The sequence below is a fragment of the Anser anser genome (assembly GCF_964211835.1).
Source record: "Anser anser genome assembly, chromosome: 1".
Lineage (NCBI taxonomy): Eukaryota > Metazoa > Chordata > Aves > Anseriformes > Anatidae > Anser > Anser anser.
In genome coordinates, this window is record NC_139720.1 from 88,338,500 (window position 1) to 88,363,572 (window position 25,073).

The 25,073-nt window shown below is 38.5% G+C and overlaps 1 protein-coding gene and 1 long non-coding RNA gene across 19 annotated transcripts in view; one reads left to right on the forward strand and one right to left on the reverse strand.

Moving 5' to 3' along the window:
* EPHA6 (EPH receptor A6) overlaps nucleotides 1-25,073 on the reverse strand; it is a 575,874-nt gene that overhangs the window by 25,918 nt on the left and 524,883 nt on the right. The window contains exons 16-17 of one of the 15 annotated variants that reach the window (XR_014578285.1): nucleotides 8,564-8,641; nucleotides 7,426-8,475 (exon numbers count right to left, since the gene is read on the reverse strand). The exons of 11 other annotated variants lie outside the window; for them this stretch is intronic. Coding sequence is in view for 2 of the 4 variants with exons in the window: in XM_083820695.1 (XP_083676821.1) it covers nucleotides 18,898-18,951 (54 nt within the window). In the remaining 2 variants the exon portion in view is untranslated. Of the gene's footprint in view, nucleotides 1-6,125; nucleotides 8,642-18,363; nucleotides 18,952-25,073 lie in introns of those variants that run through there. 3 more of the 15 variants (XR_014578284.1, XM_083820696.1, XM_083820695.1) reach the window with 3 other exon arrangements.
* LOC310892650 overlaps nucleotides 1-25,073 on the forward strand; it is an 85,147-nt gene that overhangs the window by 21,778 nt on the left and 38,296 nt on the right. For 2 of the 4 annotated variants that reach the window (XR_014578286.1, XR_014578287.1), the window contains exons 2-3: nucleotides 20,138-20,286; nucleotides 24,131-24,228. This is a non-coding gene — a long non-coding RNA (uncharacterized lncRNA). Of the gene's footprint in view, nucleotides 1-6,100; nucleotides 7,290-12,850; nucleotides 18,080-20,137; nucleotides 20,287-24,130; nucleotides 24,229-25,073 lie in introns of those variants that run through there. The other 2 variants (XR_014578289.1, XR_014578288.1) reach the window with 2 other exon arrangements.

A 25,073-nucleotide genomic window follows, 5' to 3' on the forward strand; every position in this document is an offset into this window, starting at 1 on the left:
TCAAGTACTACCACAAAAAAAATGGGGGTAAGAATTCAATCTACAAACCTGAGTTACTCTTTCGGAGACCACAGTATGCAGAATTTTTCTCTGACATTACTAATTTACTTCACTGCATCTGTTCTATACTCCCATAAATAGTTTATGTACAAAAAACTATTTTTCCTTTTCACAACAAAGTGTTTCTTCTCCATTTCTCAATTCAAAACTACGTATTTACTATCATTTTCTGCATAAAATTTCAAATAAGTTGTCGAGTGAGCAAGCAGTATGCTGACGGTGCCACTAGATGGTAGGAGGAGGCAGGCAGTGGAGCTGAGCTAACTTAGCAGGAGTTGCTTTCAACCAGCAGTAATAGACTCTGCTCAGTGTTATGATTTTATTTCTGACAGAAACAAAAGGAGAAATGAACTAGAACATCGGTTTGGCAGTTGAAGAGAAGCCACAGTTAAAAACAAATATGCAAATCTCTGTTAATTTGCTTTGAATATACACAAAAATATTTGTCTGCGAGCTGTTGAGGCCTGATGCAAAATTGACTCCGATTATGCTTCTTCTACCAGAAAGTGTTCAAAAGCAAAGCTTGGTGTCTGCAGTGATGTGCCAGAAAGGTAACTTCTCATCACTGACCGCCACCTTCTGATGAAAAATGTACGGTTAGCATTTAAGTTGTATGATAATTAAGAGAGTCCTCTGCATGAGCTTACATTTTTTGCAGCTGGTTGTTTAAAGCCTTTGCCTGCTCAATTTTGGCCTCACACAGGTCTGGTTGGCATCAGTAGCAAACTGCCTACTGATTTTCACAGCAGTAAGATAAAGGTAACACTGTGTTGTATTTTTGCCTAAGATACCACCTGCCCCCATTTTACTTTCTTTAATCCAATAACCAGCTCACTCACCTGGGATGCGTGAGACGCAGAGACCTTAATGCCACCCCTGCTGCCATACCTGAGCGGGCCCTAGCCAGCGCGTGTTATGGCTGCAGGGTGTGATGATGCTCCTCATCCCTCCCTGGTACAGCTGTTCCACTTGGGAAGCAATTACAAATGCATTTGGGTACGAGAATGGAAAAAACAGGATGCCACAGGAGATTTATGATAGGACATTCTCCACGGAAAGACAAGCCTGATTTCTAAATAAATTAGATGAGAACATTTGGCATTTGATGACTCACAGTCTCACTGCAATGGTATTTTGGTGGGATGTGTAAGCCCAGGCCTCCTTAGGCAGTGGAAGATTTAAATATTTAAATATTGTGTGCCCCAGATGAACACAACGCACTGGGCTGCCCGACCAGAAGGATTTCCCCAGAATCACTTGAACTGTGGAGAATGCTTCATCACAGCGAGTGGGGAGTGAGGAAAAATATCTCCTCGCACCACAGTCTGGGGCCTTATATTTTTTTACTGGATCAAGCAGTCCTTTATTTTTAAACACTTTGTTGTCAATTTTGTGTATTCCATTCTCAGATCCCTGGCTTTTGCAGGTTACAGGGGGGACAACAGATATTTTCCCAGCCTAAGTCACAGTGTTGCGGTAAGCACTTACCTCCTTATTTTGGACCTGGACACATGCATTTTTAGTAAGGTACACAACATTCATGCTGACCCATATAATAAGAGACACTACCCTGAAAATCCTAAATGCTCTTCCTCATCATAGCATATTAATCCTGGCTGCCAAATGATGTAGGACACCAATGAGAGTTTACCCTCTAAATCCAGTCTCAGCAAACAATCCTCGCTGCCTTTTGCTCTGTGCCCATTTAGGATACTTTCTGAAGTGCTACAACAGCATTTGAGGGAGGATGAAAAAGAAAAATTCCTTATTTTCTTTCCTCATCACAGTCTTAGCAGATAATAGTGAAAAAAAAAACTACCAGTTTAAATGATCGTGTTATTGTCAGACTTTCACACTGTTTATCATGACAAACGGATGAGTCTACACATTTACAGTGAGCCTACATTTCCACTTTGCATACTTTTATTAATCATGTATCAGTATTTTAATTTTAATAAAAAGCCTACATTTAATCTACTTTTAGGGAAAGCACAAATCTAGATACGCAAATAAAAAGCATTTGGATTTTTACAAAATTTGACGTTAACAATTTAACATCATATGGATATCAATGTGCATAATAATTTTTAATTTTTTTTCCATCAATCTGATTATGTATTCCCAAATTATACTCAAAAAAGCAGTCACTGTTGTCATCTTGAGCAGCTTTTGCAGCTCAACCTGTGGACTGCTGGCTAAATATAAATGAGTTTCAAAGAATCTGACTAGACTCTGTAACTAGTTTCATCATGCAGCTTTACTGACTGATCCGTTTTGGACTGAAACAGTAGTGGCTCATTGAGTGTGAAAATGAGAATGGAGAACAGCATCTTAACAAAATTCAAGGCAGTTCATGTTCAAGGGCAAAAGATGTGCTCAGTGTTGTAATGCAAAAGAAAATCTTTTGTGCTAGCCCTAATGACAAAGTGAAGCAAAACCTCTAAAACTTTTAAGTGGATTCATCTCAAACATGACATAATATTCATAAAAATGTAAATTTCAACACTTAATTATGTTTGCAGAATATCTTTTTATGCAAAAAAATTGTTTTATTTATTTGAAAATAATTCAAAAGGTGGAGATTGCAATATGACTACCTTAAGACACATATATAACTGAACAATAGTAATAGCTGTTCATGCATAACAGAAGGGCACGTAAGGTTTAAAATAGCCAAAAATATAATTCCTGTATCTGGTTAGAGTAATAAACACTGTTACTGATATCTGACATTTCCTTTAATATTTTGATCTAATTAGGAATATAGTAAATACTTATGCTTATACAATGCCCCACCTTCAAGTTAAAATAATTTATAAACCACCTAAATTTTACTACTTCAGCAATGCAATCTGTCACAGCTCCCTGTATCAGAAAGCCCTTGAGCACGCTTTTTATTTTTTTTGTTATTCTTTTTTTTTTTTTTTTTGGGGTGGTGGGGGTTGTTTGGGGAGTGGGGAAGAGGGGAAGGGACAGAAGTGGTGTTAGGAACTACGCTGTATTTCTGCCTCACCTCATACATTAATAATGACACCAGTGACAAGCTAATTTTCTTTTCGTATAGTAAAAGAACACGAACACTGCAATTCAAATTATTAAAATTTTTGCATAATCCTTTTTTGCATACACTTCCTGCTGAATACTGTCTAGCTCCTGATATTTTTCTTGATTGTCATTTAATACGTAATTTCACTATGCAATGTCAAGAATCCACTTGGAATTAGAGTATTAGGCTGACATTGCTTCATGTGTAGAACTGCTCAGAGATCAGCTCCTGAAATGAAATTTGCCCCCTTGCCCACCCACACCTACACAGACACTGGCTTTCCCAGTAGAGCTGGCAATAGCAGTTTGCCACACGTCTAATGACAGAATTGGATTTATGTGTTACAGAAAGCCTTTCTTTGCCTAAAGCAATGCATCAGAGACAGTCTTCCCAAAATGCTGTCTCTTATTTGAGCTTACAACAAAAAAGTGCTTATGATCTGCTATGTGAAAAGACACTGGTGAGCAACTGACACTGCCATTACGTATTGTCCAACAGGCAGCAAAGTCTATTCCTTACTCTGCGTTTTTGCCATCTCCAATTTGATTTTTTTTTTTTACATGGTTGACATCTTTTTAAAGAAACAAGAGGCGTGAACAGTTTCTTTAATTAAATATTTAAACATGTTTTAACACTGGAGCAGAACAATGTAACTGGCAGCTACAGCACATTATTCCACTAAGGTGAAGGTCAGGATACATCAGCTCAAAATCCTTGATGTGAAAAATGACACAGAGGGCAAAGAAGCAAAGAAGGAAGTCTGTTAGATGCCCAGAACTTTTGGCATACCCTGCTAGCTAATTAAAGAAAGGAGCAACTCCACTGAAAACCTCAGATATAAAATTGAAGGTAAGATTTACGAGCTCTTAATGGATGTGCAAAGACAGTGATGCACGTAAGCTGCCAGAAACAAACACTGTGCATCAGGGCCCATGATGTCCTCAGAACTAACAGTGATGTGAAACAGTACCTATTTCTGTTGGAAAGTCTGTTCCTTGTTTCCCTTGAGTGACAGAACATGCAGAGGGACTGTCACAGAAGTGACTGAGGTTTTATGAAATTCTGAGGCACAAACCCATCAGTTCCAGATCCACAGACACCTAGAACTGTCTATTTCTAGGACAAGAGGCAGTGAACTACATGCACCATTAGTCTGATCTGGCAGAGAAGTTCCTATGTATCTGTCACTTACTATTCTCTTATGTATGATGTTACTGAAATGGGCAATTTTCCATGACACAAGTGTAGTATCTGTCTTTTTCTCCACCCCATGTGACAGAAATGGGAAAAAGAACTTCAGAGTGAAGAGAGACAAAAGTAACGAGAGATTAGTTTTAAATATTGGACATAATTCATCATTCTGTACAAAAGCCTTACCCCACTTTACTGGAGCAATGCTTTTATTTGAGCATATGAATCAAGTTTTTCATGCACAAAGTTACAAATACTCAGAATATAGCATTTTCAAATCATTATTTAGAATGATTCAGTATTATCAACATTCTATAGACACTATTGGAATATCAGAGAAACTTCACGTCAGGATAGCGAAAAGGTTCTGAAAAGGCTTTTCAGAATTTGCCTTCATTCTGGCTGACTGTAGCCAGTTCTGCCAGTCTTTCATTTCCCTCAGAACTGAAACAAAACACCCCAAATTTCAAAAAGACAGGATTTCCTTTTAATCTCTGGTAAAAAAAAAAAGAAAAAAAGAAAAAAAATCCTGAATAAAATGTTAAATATGTGGAACTTGATTTATTTCCCCTAAAGTTAACTATCGATTTTTTATAAGTTATGATTTTGACAGTATGTCATTTTAGTGAATATTAACCCATACAGCACATGTATATTTGTGTCTTCAAAGTGGAGGAAGCTGTTGGTGGATGGGAAAAATCAGCACTTAAGATATTGCCAGAACTAAAACAGCCAAAATGAAAAAATTGTCCACAGATCATCGGAAACACTTCACATTAATTAGCATTAAGATTAGAGGTACAGCAGGATGTTTCTCCAAAATACTACACCCGACCAGTCATTTAATCTTCCTAAAGGCCATCAGCAAGTCTGAATTCATTAGTTGTACACGTACACACAAAAACTCCAGAAAAACAGATATCTCATAGAATCATAGAACGGCTCAGGCTGGAAGGGTCCTCAAAGATCACCTAGTTCCAACCCCCCTGCCATAGGCAAAGATGCTGTGCACTAGATCAGCCTGCTCAGGGCCCCATCTAACCTGGCCTTGAACACCTCCTGGGATGGGGCATCCACAGCTTCTCTGGGCAGCCTGTGCCAGTGCCTCACTGCCCTCTGAGTGAAGGCTCCTACCCTAATGACTTTTATATAAAGACTACTGCTAAGTTCAAACACTACAGAATTAAAGTATTATAGTACTCTTCTAAATATTGAAGAATTCTGAAATTAGGAACATTATATAAAACAACAGGAATTCTCATCAGTAGCTGTGGTAGTATTTCCTTCGAGACAAAACACTTCAACATGCAATCCCTTGCCTGTTCTGAGGCACTGATCTTCACTTGGGTTGAAAGTTAATAAGAAGTCTGATAAAAATGCATAGCTTTGACCCTCAAAATCCACATAAGTGAAATGGTACTGAATATTTCTGACCACTTACATCCGTCCTGCGATCATGTTTTCTTGACAGTGCAATTTAAAGAGCTTTATACAATGACAAAGATACAGCAAGTGACCAAATGCAGGTGGTTGACATCATTGTATCTTGTCTGTGTAAATAACTATACTACAGATATCTTTCCTTGCTAGCCATGATGCCTTCATCTACAAGGTGCTCATTAAAAGACCAAAGGTTTTTACCCATTTATTTTAAGAATGCATATTCTTTCATTTTCGAGCGAATAAAGTTCATTCCAGTGATCAAGCAAAAGGAGCCTGTGGTTGAAACTGGGAACAGTTCCAGTCCTCCAAAGCCGAAAGTTCACTGAAGTTTTTTTTGTTGTTGTTGTTGTTTTGTTTCAGAAGAAGAAGGGAGAAGAAAGTGAAGAGGAAGAAGGAAAAGACAAAGAGAAAAAGAAAAAAGATTTAACTTTCAGAAGTTGACAGCTAGAGGTGTCAGAGAGACGCAAGAGCAGGTCTGCTCCCTAAGGGAAGGAGAGCTGGGAGCAGCTTTGGCGGAGGCTGGGAATGCCCTCGTGGACCAGGTTCACCCCAAGGTGCCTGGCAGCACGAGCAGAGCAAGGTGGTGATGGTAATGGGCACTGTTGACAGCCCTGTGAGCATCAGGCAAAGGCAAGCCAAGGTCAATCCAACAAATCTGAACATCTCCAATCCAAAAGGACTGGGCTGGCCAGCTGCAGTGCTAATGAGGCGGGGTCCTGAGCCCATGGGCAGGGGCGGGGAGAGGCCCCCGAGGAGGCCTGGTGGTGTCCTCAGAGCCCTGGTAAGAACCAGACACTTTTTTTGAACCAGACTGTTTTTTTGAAAGGTAATGTTAAGACCGGTGGGGCCAAGGAACCTCCAAATGTTGTAGAGGGTAGACCTTGGCATTTCCCTAGCACTAAGAATGCATCAGTGAATTTTACAATATTGGGTGCTTGGCCATCAATAACAAAGAAATTATTTCTTTTTCTGAAATTAAATATCAGAGTCATGCATCTCTACAAATCCAGTTTAGAAACTACAGCGCTACTTGACAGTAAAGATAGGAAAAAAGGTCATTTTTCTTGAAACTAATATTTCTGGCAAAGATCTATCTCTTTCTGAGAGCATCAATTTCAAGCTATCTGCCAGCTGTGTCAGCACAGCTCACATTACAGCCGTAACCAATTTCTTGAAAGTTACTCCTACAGAGTCCTTCAATCTGCACACCCAAAGCCTATTCACTTTGCTTACATGACTAGTCCTACTGAAGTCAATGGAAAAGGTGAAGGGGATTTGTTCTGAGATGCTTATTTGAAGGATACCTTACATTGCACAACTCCGTAACAAAGAAATTTGCCGTAAGATCCACTCTTACTGCAGAATTGAGTTACTGGATAAAAATATTTCTCCAAAAATGAGTAAGTTGAATCAAAAAAAAAAAAAAGTTCCCAAGCATTATGCTTTCTTGAAAGCATCAGTCAAGACTTGCCTCTGAAATGATGCCCCTGACTTCACCAGGGCTCCATAAAGTGTTTATTATTGGATCAAAAGTAAACTGTTACCATGTGCTGCTTGAACACTTCATATCATTAACTATCATTAACGATTTCACAGCTAGTGATTTCAACACGAATATCTAGTTGACATGCACAACAAACAGTTCCCATGTTTCAATGATCGAGTGACCTTTCTCTGTGCTGCCATAATGCCCAGATCATTCAGACTTGACTGCCTTGTCCCCGAACCCCTGCCACGATTCCTCCCACAGCATGCAATTAGAAGAGGCCAATAAGAACTCAGAAGCATATAGAAGCTTGGAAATTGAGGACTAAAGAAAATGGATTTAAATGCAAAATTAACAGTATATAGGCTGCAGTACTGTCTCCAGTATACATTTTCATATTCCATTAACAAAAGCCTTGCATGTTTTCTTCAAAATGAGTCTGCAAAGGATTTTTTTGGGGTGCTGTACTAGAGAGAATGTAGGGACTTAGATACTGAATTCATATACAGCTTGCTGTGGGGCACACTAGATTTTATTTATCTAAGGCTTCTTAAAAACTTTGTTCTAGAAATGTGTCAGAAACATCACAAAAGATAGGCTTCTCTTTTGAGAGTTAGTGTCATACACAGATGACAATGATCAGAATTATTATGAGACTAAGCTACTCTGCAAGTATCATTGCTTTACATTTCATCCCAGCTGGGTCAGGAAGTGCAGAGGTGAATTAATAGCTCAGTAATGGATGAATTAAATCTTCCGCTCACATTTTTGTGAGGTCACTTCTCATTTTATCCTGAAGGAGTTTGACGGTTCTTTAAGTTTCAGTCAGTTCATGGATTAGTAACTGCTTTAAAGAAAGGAAACAAACAGTCAGAAGGAAAAGGTCAACTTTTAGAGTGGCAACCCCCAGGGACCAATGCTAATGTCCTGCTGTCAGTGTATGTAGAAGGAATCTACAATACAGACTGGACAGTGAACAGGTAAAACTGTGCTAATAACTAAAAGGTATTCATGGTAGCAAGGATGGTGACAGACCCCCCAGATTTGCCCAGAATCTTATGATACTGAGTTGCCAACTTATAAAGTGGCACAAAATTCAGTGATATAAAGTGAAAGACACAAAACAAAATGCTCCTAACTTTACATTAAAAAATAACAGGACTCTACTAACCTATCACTGTTCAAGACTGATATGTTGTGGTTATAACAGACAGTTCTTTGGAATTATCAACTCCATGCTCAATGCAGACTGAAGAGGACAAAAAAAAAAGAAAAAAAGAAATGAAGACATAGAAATGATCAGGAAAAGAAAAAAAAATATGACTGTTGAAACCTACTGTATTCCTGCATATTGTCTACTGATTGTAGTCTTGATCCCACATCCAAAAAGGACACACTAACAGAAGCTAACAGATCTGCAGAAAAAGACATGAGGGATGTTCAAACGCATGGAATAAAAGAAACTAACAGAGATCTAAGCAACCCTAAGTATAATGAATAGGAAAATAGGTGGAGAGTATATGTGTTTGCTTAGAGTATAGAACCAGGGTATATCACATGTAAGTGGCAAATAGCAGATTAAGAACAACAACAAAGTGAGTTTTTTTGTTTGTTTGTTTCACAATGACATTTATTGCCAGAGGATGTTGTGGACTCTAAAAATACAAACATCCCCAAAAAGTAACTAGATGAACTTACAGAAGAAATATTCATGAAAGATACACACCTCTGATTCCTCTAACTGGGAATCATAGAATCATTTAGGTTGGAAAGGACCTCCAAGATCATCAAGTCCAACTGTTAACCTAGTACTGCCAAGCCTATCACTCACCCACGTCCGTAAGTACCACACCCACGTGTCTTTTTAATACCTCTGGGGACGGTGACTCAGCCACTTCCCTGGGCAGCCTGGTCCAATGACTCACAATGGTTTCAGTGAAGAAATTTTTCCTAATATCCAACCTAAACCTCCCCCTGATGCAACTTGAGGCCATTTCCTCCTGTTTGTTGCTTGGAAGAAGATACTGCCCCCCCATCCCTCTGCAACCTCCTTTGAGGTAGTTGTAGAGAGCAATAAGGTCTCCCCCGAGCCTCCTTTTCTCTAGGCTAAATAACCACAGTGCCCTCAGCCGCTCCTCATAAAACTTGTTCTCTAGACCCTTCAGCAGCTTTGTTGCCCTTCTTTGGACATATTCCAGCCCCTCGATGTCCTTCCTGTCATGAGGGGCCCTGAACTGAGTGTGGCATTTGAGGTGCGGCCTCACCAGAGCCCTGTACAGGGGGACAATCACTTCCTCAGTTCTGCTGGCCAAACTCTTTTCCTATAGCCCTCCTTGGAGTTTGCTACTGATTGCATTTTGGAAACGTGCTACTGAACTAAAAGGCACTGGGGCTGGCTGAGTTTGATCAGTATTCCCTTCCTCTGTTCTCAATTGACTTGCGGGTAAAATATGGTGTAAAAAATGCAACATGGTGTAAAAGTATGACTGCAAAAGAGTGGACAGTGAACATGCTATTAACAATAAAATATATATATATTTTTAAAAAATTAAAAGCTAAAAAAAATTAAAGACATCTGAAGTGAGGTGTTCTTTATGTGAGACAGTATAATTTTAGACAGCTATCTGAAGGATCACAAAATGTTGTTGATTCTATGACTACAATTTTACACCTTTGTAATGGACCCCAATGATTATATATATCCTAGATGGCTAAAATCATCGACAAAAGGAAATAAATAGTACAGCATTTGCTAAGTTTTAGCAACAGAAAAAGGACTGAGTACTAAGGAGATAAACTGGCACAGTGTTATCTGTAAAAATACTGCCCTGTTACAGTGCAAAGCGGCTACTGGGTGTGTGTGGAGGTCTTATGTTTATTCCATGGACGCTATCTTGTAAAGATTACAGCTTCATATCTTCAGCAATAAATAAATTCACTTCAGGGTGGAAAAAATAATAAAAAAAGAGAATAAAATTATGCCCAGACTGTTGGGAAACTTGCAAGTTTCATGTCTCTAAGTGAACCCACATCCTATGTAAAAATATTGTTTATATATTGCTGGGGAGAGGGAGAACAGATGCTTACGAAGGAAAAGAGCCATGGGTTTAGAAACACGACAGGGACCAGGCAATGGTCAAATACTGGGCACCATCTCCCATCTTCCCACCTGGAGACACAGAGCTCTGACAAAGATGAGAAACTGCTTGCCAAAGACAGGGCGTGCAGTGAGGCTCAGCAGACAAGAGGACCACAACAGCCACTTCTCCTGTGCTGCACCAAAGCACTCCCAGTGTCACCCTGCAGGTTCTCCAAAGAAACAAAGTGCATGAGCTACAGCTGCATGCCTGACCATCAACCCCCACACTTTGAACCACCAGCAATTTCAAGAGGCATGTATGAGAGAAAGGTAGAGATTGGAAAGACATCAAAGGCTTGATTAAGTCACCTAAACATGGTGTCAAGTGTCCCTTTTGGCACTGTCACTTGCTATTTTAGGAAAATGCAGGTCTCCCACAGTGTCACATCTGCAGTCCTCTGCACCTATCTCAGGTACACCTTGATGTCTCAGAGGACAATAAACCTCTACATTTAAGCAATATTTGAACAAAGGAGAGAACTGACTGTTTCTCCTGAAGGAAAGGCAGAAGAGCTCAGTTCACAGCTGTTCTCAGAGCAGAAGGCAGCAGCTAGGTTGCAGGTCAGGCTGTACACTAGCTGGTCTGCTGGGCATAACACACTACGTCTTTCCCAGCTAGAGAAACCAGGCAAATGCTAGGACTACTGGGGAGATGGTATAGGGACACAGAAGGGAAGTATGAGTGGTTTGATGTTGTATGAGGCCACAGGGACAATGGAGGGCTCTAAGTCTTATCAGGGAAGTGAAACTGTTGGAGCACACCAAGAAACTGAAGGTACTGTGAAAGTGCCATTTGAAGACTTTGAGATGAGAAGTTATACTATTGAGGTTGTAGAACATAGCCTGAGAACTAGGATAACCGTAGGGCTTCATTAAGTTGCTGCTCATGAAATAATTTTTCCCTGTCCTATGACCAAGGAATCCTGTTATGGCAGAAGTTACAACACAGTGTTATCATACTATAACTACACAAATATAGATGAAACATATCACCAAAAAATTACAAAGAAATTAACATGAGGGAGTAGTTTTCAGTCTAAGGGGCTGCTTCACAACAAAGTTTCTCTGATATTTCTATTTGGTTTAGTGACATACTGGTATCATCCATAGATCACTGCAGCATGTCAGCATGCAAATTGTTGAATAATAGGATAACCATCTGTTTGATGATGAATAGTTTGGCACAGAAATGCGGTTGAGCCTTCCTGCAGATACCCACATTGAACTAAATCTCTGTAAAATGAGTAAAGGGAACTGAACACCAAGTTAGTTTCTATTTCACTACCATCACTAGCTTACAAGGACAAAGCATTGACTGACACTTGCATGGAAGCTCCAGTCATACTAATGGTGATGCTAATATGTTATACAATGGCTAATACTAGTGTAACGTTGGTTTACAGGCACTGAAAATTTAATTCTGACCTCTATAATAACAATATTTCTTAGTATTGCACTTCCTAGACTTATGTTTTTTACTTCTTTTCTATATCTTGATGCATTTTAATTTAGGCTGTACATGAGTTGTGGGACTAGGATACCTTTTGTCCTATATTCAACTTTTGTCAGTTGAATTTACTTGTGTTCCCCAGATGGCATAAAGTTTTGAGTAATACACTATTAGATTATCTTTTTCTGATGATACATCATACTAAATCATCATCTGACTGATGATAATATAATGGGAATAACATATTAACATAATTTATCATTCCTGTACCTTGCTCAGGGGATATTTTACTTTATCATATAATATATTAGCTGTCACTTCCATGATATATTACAGTAAGACATCATCAGAAAGAAACATTTTGATGAAGTAGTACTTAACAGTAGAGACTATTATCTAGGGATAAACAGCCCTCAGGGGTACTTTGTTTAACAGACTATTGGAATACAAAGGTAAGAAGATACATGGCATAATGAGAGGTGCGATTATTCTCTGACATCAGAGTTGCCACTGGTGCTAAACCAGCTGTGGTTTATCTTGGAATAGTAATTTATATAACTTGCTATACACCCTCCAAGCAATGGCGATTTCTGCTTTACTTTAATGAATTCACCTAAAAGCTTCACCGAAGTAGCTGAAACTTGTTTTGACCTTTAAGAGTATCTCTACTGATCAAAACAAAACAAAAACGTGTTTTTCACTGAAAAATCCACCTAGTTTAGAATAATGCAAAATGAGGTAGGTCGTCTCTGCCCCCAATTTAGAAATGTTCATCTAGCAGAGCTGGAATCGCAAATGACAAAATGTTTTTAACCACAAGTTTACTGATAAATGACCATTACCATAATTTTTAGCATTTGGGTTCTATGCAAATTAAGGGTATGCCTCTGGCTAAGTTACATCAAAGTTGGCTTAACTCCTGCCTTAAGGCACAAATGCATGGCAGTGATGCATTTACACAGCCAGCCCGCATAATAAACAGGTGCAGCTACTTCAGCAAGCCCCTTCCTGTGCTATAAAAAAGCATATGCTCTGATTTTTTCCTTTCTTCAATCATCTCAGTTACATTTATGTATGAAAAAAAATGAATATATACACAAAAAGGAAATGGATTACCAAAGCTCTTCAGGAGAGCAGCAAAACAACGCGTGTTCTGACAGGCAGCCACCAGCACAGCTCTGCCTGTGGCATCTAAAGTACATGCAGGTAAACTCTTTCAGTAATAGCACTGGGGAAGAGCATAAATCACAGACACAGCAGAACTTGATGACATTTTAAGAAAAAAAAATTTCCTCCTTTGTCTCAAAATGACAGCTCTTTGGTTTACAGTTTTGCTGCCCTTATTTCTGGATTATGACCTTGTACTCTTAAGGAAATTAAAGCACACAGGTTTCGATATCAATGAAGGGTGAAATTATGGAATATTAGTGCATGGTTTTGAGTTCTTATTTTCAAGATCTTCTGTGTAAAGTGCAAGTCTACTTCCAAACCCAGAAATTCATACAACTTCCAAGAGCAGCAACACTAATCAGACTACCACCTATTTTCACACTTACAAGAAAGAGGGGAATATGTTACAGCATATGTGGCCTTCCACTGCTTATTTCGGTGTAGACTGGAAAATTTCTATCGTGATCTCATGATTGTCATCAGTTGTTCCCAACAACCCACAAGGTCCCTTTAGTTGTGGTGGAAGAGCTGAAGAAAGCACTTTAATCTTGCAAAGAATGGGTATCATTGTTACATCTGGTAAAAACAGCAGTATCAAGATAATGCTGATGAAAAACTTCACAGGTAAATTCAGTGTCCAGTGATTCAACAACACCAAAAACAACACTGAAAAGAAGCCACCACCCCTTATCAGCAATTTCCAGAATGATACTTGATTTATTCCAGGCATGAGAGAGCTCACTAATTACAACTTCAAGAGCGTGCTCTGGGAAATTGCTCTAGGTGAGCCATCTATCCTCTTTAACAAATTTCCACACCTTCTGGCACACTCTGTGAAACTTTTTCCAGGGCCAGAGCATTAATAGCTCTATGGCACGTATTCTTACGGCTAATGAAAGGTAGATTAGGCTGCAGTTTTGGCATAACACCCATAAAATAAATTAAAAAAAGCAATGCAACCCCTCATCCCCGCCACCTATAACATAAAAATCAACTTGAAAGAAAAACCAGGCTTTGATCCAGTTTTCTTTCACAGATAAGATGTAGCATTCAGAAAGGGAGCTCTTCATTGCTGTTTCTGCCTTGAATCCCACAGGGTGTGCACAAGATACACTCCCAGCAATGCGGCCACTCTCTTGCTCATCTCTTAAGTTTACTCTGTCTACTTAAGCTGTTCACTGGACCCTCATGTTTCAGTGCCTGGCATAAATGCTTTTTACACCCATTCCTCTGATTTGCAATCACTTGCTACAAATGATCTTTGACTTTTGCTGTTTCTGAAATACAAGTGGGTGCTAGAGATCTTTGGTTTTTAAATGCATCTGCTACTGCTTCTGCTGACTTATCTCGGCTGAAAAAAGTATGTCTCCAGTCTTAATCTGTCTGGGGTCATAGGATACAATCCCACATCTTTATCTCATGTTTCATGGTTTCAGGCATTATTCTTCGTGGCAATATCTCACTCACTTCTTGCTCTCTTTGCCAGGCAAGACAGTAGAAAAGCTTTACCTACATTTTTAAAATTTGTAGTTGGTTGTTTACACAACCTTAAATTTTGCTGTCAATACCAGTGTTTCTGCTTTCTTACAGAAATCCAGCACCCCAGCATGTTATGCTTGCGCATGCCATCTCCTTTCCAAGGTACTTATGGCACATCTGTCTATTTATCATCCTCACTGTGCTTACAGATCGCATTCAATTGCTGCCACCATGTTTGATGTACCATGTGAATAGGTGTTAATGCAAAAAGGCTTCAAGCTTTTCAACACTTATGCACCTGTTTACATTGGAGATGCAATTGTGGGCTAGCTTTCTAGCCACACACATGTGAATAGGTTGTCCTGTGCTTTTCCAAACTCTCTTTTTCTGCAGCTTGTGTTTTCCAACCCAGGTTCCCTTTAGGATGCTGAAGTGATCATGATCTCATTAGTCTAAATAAAGCTGTTGATGGCACGCTCTTCGTCTTTCTAGCCCTCACTTCCAATTTCATCCACGGGATTGAACTTGGATAAACAAACAAAAAAACCCAAGAATTTGGGGAAAACGAGTCTTCGGTTTCTCACAGCTACATAGAATTAATGGAAACAATGGACTGATCAGGTTTTTTATGTGTACTGCTTTTTGCAATATACACAAACACTGTGTTAATGGACAAAAGCCATGATATTTTATTGCACATTTGGTCTTTTTAAAGTGCTTCAAAATCTATCAGTTGTTTAAGGTTTTTGGCAATGGGATATGGGAGCTGTGGTAAATTGCTGCTGCAGAAAAAATGTCTACTAAAAATAAGCACAAGGATATTTAAATTACTTTGTTTATTCTGGCATTTGAGGGTTAAAAAGCTCAGGGCTGAAACTGCCTTCTTTAGATTCAGGGTAATCACAGCAAATGTACCATACAAAACCCTTAATCAGAAAAACAAGCTTGTTTTTGCACTGTTCCCTCAATTGTCTTCACATTTATATAAAAGCCTATAAAGTTTGAGGTACACTGACCAATAATGATTTTTCCAAGCACTGTAACCGAATTAGGAGAAGTTGTTTTTCACACTTTGTATTTCGTAAGTATTCCCCAAAACAAGAGGCGTTTTTTGCTGAAATTTGTTAAACATTAAAATGGTGCCATAACACTGCTTCACCATTTTGCTCTTCAGAGTGCTTTACAGCTCATAACTAATTACTCTCATGGCAGCCCTTTGCAGAAGCTACTCTCTCCATTTAACAGCAGGAGAAACAGAGATGGAGGTTGAGAACTGTCGAATATGCTGAATACCTGAAATTCTTACTGGCAATACCCGGATTTCTGGATGCTCACTATTACTGAAAACAGGCTGTAAATGACATTTTTCTCCTTTGTCTAAAATTGACAACTCTTTGGCAAAAACCTCTGAGACAATGTTCCAGCTTATTGTGGTTGTCGGTTTCCTGGGCTGTGCCTTCATCTCACAATGGAAAGAGCTTTACAAAGGATTTTGCACTTGTAAAAATAGAAGAACAAATTTACAGTCAACCACTATGAATGCGTATATAGACACCTTTCTCCTTTGTAGTCTGTTCACTTAAGTAAAAATCAACATACAGATCTGTAAGAAAGAAATAATTACAGACAAAGAAGAGCCAGTTCTGTTTTGTTACAGAAAAAATGAAAATTATTCTCACAGTACGCACCTCACCAGGAAATGATGAAATATGGGATGTAAGGAAATGTATTATCTCTAACAATTCCACCTTGAAGCAATCTTTATAATACTTACCAGTCCTATCATTACATTCTACCTACAACTGAGGAAATGTTGCTAAAGTTATTAAGCACCAGTAACATATATAAATCTCTAGACTTAAAAAATGAATCACATTCACTATGAGATTAAATCAAACCTTTTCCTCAGTGCAACATTGTGGTGCACCTCCCAAAATAAAATGGTGTTGATCTCCTATCTCTGATCTTTGTAAATACTAGAAAAAGAGCAGAAAGATGTTTAACCTCCAAGAACATTCTGTTCAATTTCCTTTTTTCAGTTCAACTCAAAAGATCTGATAGGCAGCTAATAATAACTTCTCTTTTGTCATTCAATCTGCATGCTAACTTTCATAATGAAAATTCAGTTTCATATTTTTTGCCGTGCGTTTGATTATTATTTTATTTATTTAGTACCTCATCATTAATTTGATCAAACACACCTCACCACTACTAGGCTGCAGGAACAAAATGTTGGCTTTCATGTATTGCTCTGGGACTTGTCATCAAGCCAAATTCACAGATGTTCCAGTGAACACACAACGTTTGGTCCATTTCTAGTATAAACATCATGGTTTACTTTAGCTACAGTGCCATGATCTTGTCTAAGTAATCACTAAGTTCAGCTAAGACACCTCACCTATTCTGTCTATAGCTCTATGTTTTTGGTAAGATGATGCAAAGCAGAAAGAAGTGGGAAAAAAACAAGATTAGGCAAAGGGGAAAAAAATCCCATGAGATGATCACAATGGCCTTTTGCGTGAATAACCCTCCCTGAATCCTCATGAATTCTTATCAACTTCTGTTATGTTACTGAAAGATATAGGCCTATAAAAACTTTACAGGACAGAAAATCATGATTTGCTATTTTAAAGCAGACTGACAACAAATATATGTGCATACAGGAAAAAAAAATATTCCTGAGCAATAAACAGCTAGTTCCATGGACACACTAGCAACACAGACAGTGCAAATAAAAATGCTCAATGGCTATGAAACATGCAGGAGTGCAAAACATCTTTGAGCTGCTGTTCCCATGGACTATAAGACTGGTGTTGCATGGATACCAGGAAGAGTAATGTGTATCTTAACTATGGAAAAAATAACCTTTTCCACAGCAAATCCACCAAAATATAAGTCTCTGTAATAATAGAATAAGATCTCGGCTGGAGCTTAGTAGGTTCCTCATAAATGCTTGTCCTTGCCCTGTTCTCCATCTCTCTGACCTAGAGAAACCTGGATTTTCAGAATGCACTAATATTAAATCTGAACATGAAAAAATTATGACCCGAATTGCAAGATATTGCTTCTTTTTTTTTTTTTTTAAGTACTTTCTAGAGGGGATCTTTTAAGGGATAAGTTATTTATTTATTTATTTATAAGTTTTCTTACTCCTACAAGAACTAGAAAAAATGCATCTGAATTTCAGTCCTATGAATATTCCAAGAGCTGATTCTTCCCAAAGATAACAAGGTGATTCAGAGTAAAAATCACAAGTGCTGACAAGCAAGAGGCTAGCAGTTTGTGGAATCCAGCCTGTGTATTTGCTATAATTAAGCTCGTGCACACAAACTGATGACCGCAGTGTTGCTATTCATCTTAATATGATGGATCTTCTGAGCAGAACTTTTAAAGCTTGAGTTACAGACCTACTGAAGACTACGTCGCATCAGTTTTTTCTTATGAGTTTGTTTTATACATCTTTTTTTTTTTTTTTTTTACCACACAGATTACCAAAGGGCATCATCAGTTGATGTACAGATAGCTAATACAAGTACCTTTTACTATTGGTTATAAACAAGTTCGTGCGAAAAATGCAGTGCACCACAGGCAGAAACCTAGGTGCAAAGATTCAAGGTAACATTGAAGAACACCTGTATTATATTGCATTTGTGTTAGGGAGGCTGCTGTTGTTGCCCCCATAACTAATTTCAAACTTTAATTTCAAATCCTTACGTTTCTATGTTTAAAACTTTAGAGCACTACAACATTATTCATGTGAAAAGTTAACGTGAAAAAATGCATCAGCAAGATGTTTTTTTAGCTTTTAAATGAACATCTCATAATACCCAATTTCAACTCCAGTGTAGTATATGCAGGACTAGAAACAGGTGCCTCGTCACAGAGAACATATAGCCTGAAACTCTGAGATCACTGGAATAAACCATGCAACAGCTTGATTTCACAATGCCTGGAAAAAAAGGCAAAGCTGCACTGACAGTTACAGGGACCTTTAAAAAATAAGCTGTAAACAGGAGTCCTAGTACTTGACCAGACGTTTTGTAAGGAAAAGAGACTTGCAGAGGAGCCAGTGAAAGGAACCTTGTCTAAATGTGCTGTCAAAACACATGTAGAGCTTGCTACCAATGCCCTGGAGGTATGGGAGAAATATCACATACAAAGGGACAAAAATTATCCCAAGCAACAGTCATTACAGTCTTACAAGGGAAACTGACAGCAATCAAAGTATCTCCTTGGGACACAGCATGCACTTGGAACGAAGCTGTCTATGGGACAAATATTCTGATTTGTATGTCTTATTTGTGGATGAAAGTACCTTTCACTAAAACATAATACCTGCAGCGCTAAAACACAATTCCTAATGTGACTGGATATGTAGGACATAGAAAAAAAAATATAGGCCAGGTAAGGGCAGACAGATAGAATAGCAGGCTCTAAAAGTCCACCAGGCTCTGTCTTCTCCGACACTTCCACTGTGATGAAACTTCCTACACAAATAAGAAAAAATGTTTTCAAGGAAGTCACCAAGTAATTTCTTATGCAATTCTTCTATCTCAAGTAAATGTAATAAAGGGTACATTAAAACATGTAGGTTCCTATAACTAAATTCCTATAACTGAATGTTGTGGTTTAACCCGGCTGGCAGCTAAACACCACACAGCCGTTCGCTCACCCTCCCCCCTCCCTCTCTGGGATGGGGGAGAGAAACGGGAAAGTGAAGCCGGTGAGTTGAGATAAAGACAGTTTATTAAGACAGGAAAATAATAATAACAATAATAATAATAATAGTGATAATGGTAATAGTATTAACAATAATAATGTGTAAGAAAACAAGTGATGCACAATGCAATTGCTCACCACCCGCTGACCGATGCCCAGCCTATCCCCGAGCAGCCGGCCCCCCACCCCGGCCAGCCACCCCTATATATTGTTTAGCATGACGTCAGATGGTATGGAATACCCCTTTGGCCAGTTTGGGTCAGCTGTCCTGGGTCTGTCCCCTCCCAGCTCCTGCTGCACCCCCAGCCTGCTCGCTGGCAGGACAGAGCGAGAAGCCGAAAAGTCCTTGGCCTGGTGTAAACACTGCTCTGCAACAATTAAAACATCAGCATGTTATCAGCGCTCTTCTCATCCTAATCCAAAACATAGCACCCTACCAGCTACTATGAGCTACTTAACTCTGTCCTAACTGGAACCAGGACACTGAACTTGTAATATCCATTTAATAAGGACTTGGCTCTGCCTTCAGGTATAACCTGAGAAAAAGCATGGCTGAGCGAAGATATGGAGCTTCATCGTTGTGCTCTGAGTATTTTTCTTAACCTTTGGAGGAGTACTGGATGCTAGAACACATCTCTGGAGGTGCTCAAGGCCAGGCTGGATGGGGCTTTGGGCAACCTGGTCTGGTGGGAGGTGTCCCTGCCCATGGCAGGGGGTTGGAGCTGGGTGGGCTTTAAGGTCCCTCCCAACCCAAACCATTTTGTAGTTCTATCAGCAATTATAGATCTTTTTAGAAGATGATAGAGGATAAAGGCAGCAAACCCATATGACTTACTTTAATTTTTAATTATTTTTGTTTACAATTGTTTCTTGTGGAAAAGCAGGGTAAAAGCCCTGGGAGAGGGGCTATGTTATGTACAGTTTTACTTCTGATAGAGGCTGTTTTGCTTGTAGTGCTACTGACTCTGCCCAGGGATAGATGTGCTGGGAGAAGGTAATGCACAGCAGACAAGAGGCAGCCTGAAGCTCATGCTGAGATGGAAAGACACGTACTGAGGAACATGTAGCCAAAGCTGAGAGATAGAAGGAAGAACTTTCTAGAGGTAAGATTCTTGGGGCAACTGAGTGACAAAGTCTAGCCTGCAAGCAAGAGCTACATGTTTGCCTAAAGCTCTGGCTAAGTTAGGGTATCATCACAAGCTTTCTTCCCAGTTACCAATAAGGACTTAAAGGTAGAGCCCTAAGAGGAGGGAAGTTTATGACTTCAAGTACAGAATCTAGTGACATTAAAATATTTAACCATGGAAATAGAATATTCTCTACATCTGAATTTAAACTGTAGATTATTCTGTCACATAACTATGCAGTATTACTATCCTGTGGATGACAGTAGTACCAAGAATATATACAAAAGCCATTATCCTTTCCTAATTGAGAAGCAGATGTTACTTATGGTTTTTATTTCTGATGGAGGCTAAGTGTTCTGTGCGTGATTGGAAAGAAGCAAACATTTAAAACTCAGCAACTCACTAAAACTGTGGATCCCAGTCTTTTTCTTTCAAGAAGAGCAAAGCAGACCTGCTAAATAATTTATGAGCATGACAGTTTCATGAACCTTTGCAGCTCCCATTTAGAAAAGACTTTCTTTTCAAAGTCTGTGCACACAGCATGCATTACTTTCTTTGAATAATTTACAGTGCATTGTAGTGTAAGTTTTTTTTCCCTTTTATTCTATGAACTAAGCAAATTTCAGAAGCAATACTATACAATGAAATATATTCCTTTTGTTAGTCACAGCTGTTAGGTGTATCTGTCTATTTTCTCTCTCCTCCCATACCTCCCCTTATTGCAAGGTTGCTGTGCTATGAACAAAGGCAATACGATCAAGAGACTAAAGGGATCCCAGGAATATTTTCATTTCCTGGACTAGGTTTGTCGGGAAGATGGTACTGCTGAATATAGCATAAATGGATTATTTGTTGTAAGTGTGCCTTCCTGTTTCAGCTGGCAATGCTGAGCACCAGCATGTCTACAATCCGAAGTAATGTGGTGTAGAGACTAGCTCTTGAGAAGCATGGTCTCTGTGGCATGCCTCACTGGTGGAACAGTACTACAGAAGCACGAGCAGAAACACTGCCAGCTTACGCCGTAGGGCACACTACTAGTGAAGGTCAAAAGCTTTTCAGATTATTGCATGGAATAAGGTCCCAGTTTAACAAGAAAATTCAGCACCTATCTAACCCTAAACCCAACGGGAAACTGCAGTATTTCTCCTTCCATTCTTCTCCAAAAGTTTGCTGAAACATTAATTTTTACATTACATAGCACACTGATAAATTCTGTAAAACAAAACTTAAGGCTGCACATTCAGGCACTCAAAAATTAAAAGAATGAAATAGGTAGTTACGTGATGCTAATAAGAAATGGCCTAATAGGCTTCCTTGACAAACCTAGATGCTTTGAAGAATTGCCTGTTGACTTCCTTTGCATTTTACAACTGCAAATGTTTATAAAAACCTAAGTAACTTAGTATAATGTAGACCAGCATACGTATTTAACTAGAATAAGACTGAAGTAAGTTTTACTCAAGATATAAAGTTCAGCCCCAGCACAAGACCTGTTTACTTTTTAAAACACACTTGAATTATTTGAATTCCTGAAATGAACTACTAAACTTATAAGAAAAAAAAATAGCCACAGAGAAAGTTGAGAAAGTTATACAAAAATAGGACCAAGGGAACAAAGACCAAATTAAACTTCATACCAAGAACATTTACTTAAAGATATATTTGCATTTATTATTTATCAGCTTAAATGAATTATATCAGATTGTTAGAGAAGAGGCTGAAGAGAGTCTCTTCAAGTTTTATGCAAATGATATCTTTAAAATTTGTTGAAAAATTAAATGATCAAATCAGAGAAATGTGCCTTAAATAAGTGCATTAAGCATAAAATACAAATGTAGTAACAATGATTGGGCAATGTTTATTCACTGATACAGAACTAAACCAGGAACAGGCTGCTGGCTGCCACACTTCTGTGGGAAAAAAAAAAAAGGACATGAATGGAGAACATCTGCCTAAGGCCTTAACTGATAGCACTGCTTCTGTAAATTTGGGAGTATATCCACAATGAAAAGCCTTTCTGTGTCAAAAAACAAAAACAAAACAAAACAACAACAAAAAAAAACACATGGCATTGCTAAAGAGGATGAAATAAGAAGTTAGGTGTGGTGGCTGAGTTGCAGGATTTGGGCATAAAAAAATTGTTCAGTTCATGTGTGATTACAAATGAATTTAAAGCAAAGAGAGAGGTAAATATTTCTTAATTGTCAGAATATTGTTACTAGCTTCCTCATTTCAGAGAAATGGATGTAGTATGTTTTCCTCAGGCTACATCTGACTGCTTACCAAATATACCTCTGTATTGGCAGTGAGCGCTACAGTGGGGGAAACAGCCTAGATGCTCAAGCTAATTGCTCACATTGAATAACAGCTTATCCATGACTGCAACTATTTATTTCTGCAGAAGCACTAAAGATTTGGGAGCTATTCAGCCTGGGTAAGAAAGGCTTAAAGAGATGAGCAACACATTTGTTGAGATTTTTCCCTAGAGATTTTTTTTTTAAAGTAAGGAGTAGGGTGACTGCATTTTTATTCAAAAGGGTTTGCATTAAAGCCTTAGATGTGGATCTTCAGGAGGGAATTTAAATGAAAAGCAGATTGCCTGATGGAAAAAAGCGATAGCTCCAGTCAGAGGGTCAGATATAAAACAAGATACAATGAAAACAGAGGGAGAAATGATAGGTAATGCATTGAGAGTGAAGATAGAGGCAGTTAGAAATTACAGTAAAAATATAAGCACAGTTAGTGGCGCGGTGTTATGGAAGCGAATTACAAATCTGATCTCAAAGTGCACTTCCGCTCAGCTCATTTAGAAGTGTAATGCAAAATCAAGGAAGTGTAATGCAAATCAAAAGTAAGTGTGGCCATATTCATAGAATCATACAAAGCTTTGGGTTGGAAGGGACCATTGAAGATCACATAGTCCAACCCTGATATTATTAAGAAGAAAACCAATTCTTCCATGTGGCTTCGTGTCTTCATATGTCCTTAGTTATTTCCAAATATTGCACTTTTCTTGAACATGTTTGACTTCACCATCTAAAGACTTCTTTCGAAGGAAAAGTTATTTTAAGTGAACTTAGAAAATTCTAAGTGAAGAAACTCAAAATGAAATTTCTGAGTTTATTAGAGACAATTTACCTCATCTCTTACTTCATAAGAGATCATTCATTTCTGTATTTGACTAAAAGCCTCATAAGGAATAGTCAGTAATATGAATCCATGAAACATTCTGTAGGAGAAAGAAAGCTAGAAGATTTAAGAGAAAAGGTTCTTCTTCCCCCCATCCCCTTACCCCCCCCAAGAGAAAAAAAGTTTTAAAAAAAAAAAAAGAAAAAAAAGCTAGAGTTCTAGAGTAGAAGGAAGGGGAGCAAGGAATCCAAAGCGTTAAAAAAATAAATCCTTTTTATGCAGCAATATACAGAATTAATGTACACAGATTTTGGAATTACTTTAAATAACAAATATTCAGAACGCTGTCGTCCCCCCCCCCCCCCCAAACTGCCACAATGAAGATATGCTGAATGTGAGGAGTCAGAAGATTCTGCCACCTTTTAAATCAAAGATGATACAGCCACAGTGGGGCAGTCAAGGATAACATATGTGATGTGTTTCTAGAACGCTTCCAAAGTGCAATGAACAGATCAAATATTTTAGATACTAAAGGCAAAATCTCACAGTGCTTCGTCAGGCAAAACTCCTGTTGAAGCCAATGGGAGTTTTGCCTGAATAAGTACTGAGCAAAGACTATGCTATCTGACCTAGATTTATCAGTCATACAAATCTAGGTCTAATGTTTTTTTCTTTTTTCTTTTAATAACAGACAACTACTGTGCCGCAATATTCTTGCTCAAAGGACAACACAGCAACAATAAACTATGAAACAACCCCCACATATCTAATGAAGGGGAGAATTCACAGGTAGGCAAGGAGCTGATGTCTTGAAAACCTGCCAAAGGGCAAGACTAAAAGAATAAGTTTGCCATTTAAAATTTGTGGAAGCGCAGGAAAGAGAATAAAGTTCCCAAGGGCTTTTGTGTAACTGAAAATAATTTGGCTTTCCTATGTGAAAGCAAACCAATTCATAAGCAAATAGGCAACAATGAGTAATTTCTTTCTCTAGTTATTCTTCTGATTTAGGGCAGACTGCAATTTCTACATGGTCAGCAGAAATTCTTCTACTTGACTTCACTGGGGATTAATTTAGTTGAATAACTAGGTCTTCCTTGTTCCTAAGTTAACATTTCTATTACAGAAATAAAAAAAGTAGATTAAGTTTAACACATGCATATATCTTGCTTCAGAAACTTCCTTCTGTCATTGCAGAATCCCATTTACATCAAGTTCAACATCATTTACAGGAAACTATACAGGACTGCACAAAATATTAGAAATAGTATCAACACCAACGACAGTAGAATCACAGATTTTACTCGAAGGAAGAAGGGCAGATGGCAGAACACAAGTACTGCATATCACAACACAGAAATCAAAATCATACCAAGATAAAACTCCACTGTTCCATATTTAGCTGGATCTATGCCTTGCAAGATTATTTTATTTTAAGAGCAGTAGTTAAACAATGTGAAAAGACATTTCCTTTTTGTCTAAGAGCTCTTTCATCATTAATGTATCTGAAACCTTCTGAACTGTGCAATATTACCCAGAGAAGTGAACAGCTGTAGTATTCAGCCAGATAATAGCTTGATTCCATCTTTATGAAATTAAACTTAAGATTTTTAAAGGGCAGGTCCTTGAAAGTGAAA